At 40.3% G+C, this 4,762-nt stretch overlaps 1 protein-coding gene across 1 annotated transcript; it reads left to right on the forward strand.

Moving 5' to 3' along the window:
• Nucleotides 1–455: 455 nt before the first annotated feature.
• On the forward strand, nucleotides 456–3,872 carry LOC104952355 (calmin-like; the record flags this gene model as incomplete). The annotated part of the gene is made up of 4 exons (XM_010779167.1): nucleotides 456–551; nucleotides 812–895; nucleotides 981–1,073; nucleotides 3,673–3,872. Coding segments are annotated over 4 exons (465 nt in total), but the record flags the coding sequence as incomplete, so codon positions are not given.
• Nucleotides 3,873–4,762: the final 890 nt, after the last annotated feature.

The following is a 4,762-nucleotide window of genomic DNA, read 5'->3' on the forward strand; positions in this document are numbered from 1 at the left end:
GACGAATGATAGATCACTGTTTACCTGAAATGTCACAGTGTGAACATGTGCCACCAGTATATGCTATTACTGAGTGACAGACATACATATGTTCTCCTATGTTTTCCTTTCATGTATTGTGTTCCAAGTGTCATGTTGAACGCCTCTTTGTTGGTTTTACAGTTTTTGGGTTGCATTTTTTGATAAAGTGTAAATGGGGATAAAAATTTGAACAGACAGTAGCCTAAACCTGTCAGATTATCAATTTGTATATGATTTAATTATACATCCTATATTCTCACTCAGGCTGCAATCTACAATTATTTTTATTATTGGCTTATTTGCCAAAAAAAGTTAAAGATATTCACTTTACTGTCATGTACGATGAATTATAAAAATGATCAAAATAGAATCCGATTCATTTATTGATGATCTACTTATCACATTACTGTCTTCCTATTTTCTTTCCCTCTCAGTGTGACCCCCCCATCGAGGTCAACGACCTGTTCAGGGACATTCAGGATGGACACATCCTCATGGCCCTGCTGGAGGAGATCTCCGGCTGCAAGCTGGTCAGAATCTCTCACTTTGTTTTAACGTGTTTAACTGCACAGTGTGTAATACTCATAAGGCTGTATGGAAAATCTGATAAACACATTTAAACGTTTTTTCCTACGACATAAAATACGTCAGTAAATACCCCACTGGTGAATTTGAAAACGGCTTAGCGAGGGTGATGGGCAGTGATCTTTCAGTGATTTTGACTTCTGGTAAATCATAGTGGTGTTATGCTATTCAGTAATATGTTATCTCTGTCTCAATGATCCTCCAGCTTCACAGGTTCAAGAGGTCCTCACATCGTATTTTCAGACTCAACAACATCGCCAAGGTCCTGTCCTTCCTGGAGGAGAGGAACGTGAGTACCACAAGAAGAAGCATGAACACATGTCTGCACCATGCCTTGTGATTGGCTGTCACTACATATTTACGTGTGTCCGCAGGTGAAGCTGGTCAGTATCGACGCAGCGGATGTTGCTGATGGAAACTCCTCCATCATCTTGGGACTCATCTGGAACATCATCCTCTTCTTCCAGGTAATCTCATTTTCTAAACCTTGTCCTCCTCTTATCTGTCCTGAGTTTCCGTTTCCCCTCCTTTCCCTTGCCTCTCTTTTTAGAATTAGGCCAACAGGAAGAATAATCAAGTGTCTACTTCACAGCCTTTGCACTTTCCATTCACAATAGCCCTTCAAAGTGCAGCTCTGTGGGTAGTTTATTTAATCACTCTGCACTTCAATGCCTCGGACCGGCATCATGAGGAAAAAATGACCTCTGCAGTTCAAACAGACTGTCAGCTCATTCTGGAGCAGAGCAACTGTATGAGGTTCCATACACTCCTGAGCGGGATGTATGGCAGTAACGTACAGGATACACTGATCTCTTCAATGAATTACAGAGGTAAATAGACAGCATTTCTCCAGTCATTGAGAGTCCTAAATCACTTTCACATATACAAGTCAGGATTCACACGCTTTCATACAGAGACAGAGGCTGCCATAGGCTACATAAAGTAACATTCTACAGGTAACTTGAAATTCCACATTTGTAATTCAACGTTATAAAATCTGTGAGAATTCTAGTTTTGTAACCTAACATTCTACAATTGTATTTTAGATGGAAGCCCCACCCATTTTCTGGTGAAAACAAATAATGGTCAACATACTAAAAAAAGGCTGCTGTGTCATGTATTGCACATCAAACAACAAAAAGATCCAAACTTCGAACAAAGGACGATAAAAGAAAATATCTGTGGCTTCGAGCCTCCATAGAGGACGGAAATGTACGTCTGTGGGAAACACTTCCTCACAGCTAAATGATGGTGCTAATAAGGTTAACATCACTCATCAAAGAAGACATTTTTGACGTTAAAAGTCAAAATAGTGACTGTAGTCGCAGCATTAGAGTATAAAATACTGACAAGCCAAGGAAGTTTCAGTTTTAGCTGCTGCCTGCCACTCGTCCACCATTAGACTGAGAGGACATCGATCCTCTATAGCTTCTAATTTAACTATATATGAACGCAGGTCATCTATCTCCAATGACATTTTGTAATTGTTTGCCTTACTGAACATCATCATTTTGCTACTCCTTAAAAAAATGTACAGTATTTTAATAATGTTTCCTCAAACCCCAGAATCTGTATTTACCACCAGTCTAATGCCTTTGTCTGCTCAGAAAAACTGAGTAACATTACCATTCCAAATTAGAACCAACCCAAAAGTAACAACTACTGTTAGAGTAAAAGTATAGTCTTTATCACAAGTAATAGCTTGCTTTGTCCATTAACAGCAATAAATTAGACCATGTTGAACTTGCCAATGAAATCATAGCTGGACCTTAGAAGTTCTTCATTTACACTGGGAGCAGTAGCTAGAGAGAAATAGTCCCACTTACTAGCTTTCATTTGCAGCGCTTTCAATAGCTCAGAAGTTTCCCTCAAATCTCTCTTCACAGTTCTGTTTAATTTCCTCCGACAGTTTAATCTAATTTAAATCACACATTTGCACACCACTTAGTTCAATAAAAAGTAACTGAAGAAGAAAAATAAAGCTCTCTATGCTAATTAGTTAGCAAGATAAATATTGTTGCAAAGTTTATGAGCTACTCTATCTTCCTTTAAGTTTTGATCTCTCCATCCCCTTAAAGATTAGTGTTGTCAAAATGCCTCCTTATAGCGATTTAAATGGTTGCCGTTGTGGTGTGTCCAGGCCTGAAGACGGATAAATATCATTCAATACTTTGCATAACTCTTTTACAGCTACATGATCACTTAGAATTAGAAAAGAAACCTTGGATTTTGCTACCAATTTCAAAATGTTTCAGGTCCTCCCTCTTTCCTTTACAACCTGCTGCACATCAACTGAGACAAATCATTGTTTTGTGTACTATCTTAATTTCTATTACAGTAGCTAGCCAAGATATTGCTTTCTAACTGCTGTAATATATGTACATACATAATAAAATATTGTTAACTGTTGATAAAACTTCTTACATATTCAAGTCTATATATATTTTACAGGAGCTACATATGTTTTGGTATTCAATTGATGCTTACATATAATTGGATGGCAATGCCAGGCCAACACTGTTTGAATAGAAAGTTTGACCCATGCCTTCACTGTGGTCGTGAGTGGTCATATGACTTTAATTTGGCTGATTGCACTATTGCATAACTATGTTCCTTTATCTCGTGTTTTTCTGTTTCAATGTTCAAGTCTGACATCAACACTTTATTTTCTCAGACTTTAGAAAGCTACCTGAGACATTACATGACTGTTTTCCCAGGCTGAGTAAACTGATAAAACTAACACCAGAATCAGCACGGAACAGATCCTCTGTGTTTTAAGAGTTTAGATTCCTGTGTAACTATGTTGGTCATCTGTCCAAAGGATTACATGTTCCATCCATGGTAACTTTAATAAATCCAGACTCTACTTCAAACCTAAGATTGTTTTTGTCAGTCTTGGCTAATCCCACCCTTTCAGTAGACAATTGTGTAAAACACAGTGTCAGCATGAAACACTTGAGTATCCAATTCAGCCAAATCTCTGCAGCAGATTATTAACCCAACAGCTGAATTGACTGATAAAACAGTTGACTAATGTGAATATACTCCAACTCTGTCTCCTCCCAGATTAAAGAGCTCACGGGGAACATCAGGAGCCAGTTCCCCTCCTCTTCCAGCCTGTCGTCCATCCCCACCAGCTCTGACTCCGACACGTCCTGCAGCGCTCCGTCAGGCGAGAGGCAGGCGGCGGCCATGCGTGAACACAGCAAGGCCATCAAAACACTGCTGCAGTGGGTCCAGAAGCGAACACGCAAGTGAGTGTGGCCTTCCATTTAAAAAAAAATATGTGTGAAATAAATCTTTGAAGTGTGGAAGAAATATAACAATGTTTACAAAATGGTGCAAGAATGAGTCTTAAAGTGAGTCTTTTAACATGTTTTTGGTTAGATGCCTTAAATAAGGTCTGTGGTTAACAAAAGCTTTAGAGATGTTTACGTTTTGATCTGCGACATAAAATACGTCAGTAAATAATTCTCTGGTGAATGTAGCTTCTACACTACAGTATGTCATAAAAGCGGTGGTTGCTAACAACAAGTGACTAAATGAGACTACTGAATGTCATCATGCCGAACATTAGCCTACTTTAGCTTAGCAGTGGTGGTGCGCATCCAAGTGGCCGTGATGTAGTTATTTTATAGCCTAACGTCTCTGCAAAACATCCTTCTTCCACCTTAGAAATATAGCTAAACTCCGCCCCACCCTCACTCTTCCTGACGCCGAAAAGTTGGTCCACGCCTTTGTCTCCTCCAGGTTGGACTACTGTAATGCACTTCTCGTCGGGATCCCTAGCAAGAGCCTTCAAAAGCTCCAATACGTACAGAACAGCGCTGCTAGGATCCTGACGAGAGTGCGCAAATACGAGCACATCACCCCCATTCTCAAATCACTGCACTGGCTTCCCATCACCTCCCGGACAGAATTCAAAATCACCCTGTTAACACACCAGTGTATCCACGGAAATGCCCCCCCCTACCTCAAGGAATTGATTGAACCACAAACCGCCACCCGCAGCCTCCGCTCGGGAAATACTAACAAGCTGAAGGAACGGCACACCAACCTCCGCACTATGGGAGATCGAGCTTTCTGTGCAGCTGCCCCCCGGCTGTGGAACTCACTCCCAGACCATCTCAGAGCTCCTCAACCTGTGAACACTTTT

Source organism: Notothenia coriiceps, unplaced genomic scaffold (assembly GCF_000735185.1).
Source record: "Notothenia coriiceps isolate Sejong01 unplaced genomic scaffold, NC01 NC01_scaffold00019864, whole genome shotgun sequence".
Classification (NCBI taxonomy): domain Eukaryota; kingdom Metazoa; phylum Chordata; class Actinopteri; order Perciformes; family Nototheniidae; genus Notothenia; species Notothenia coriiceps.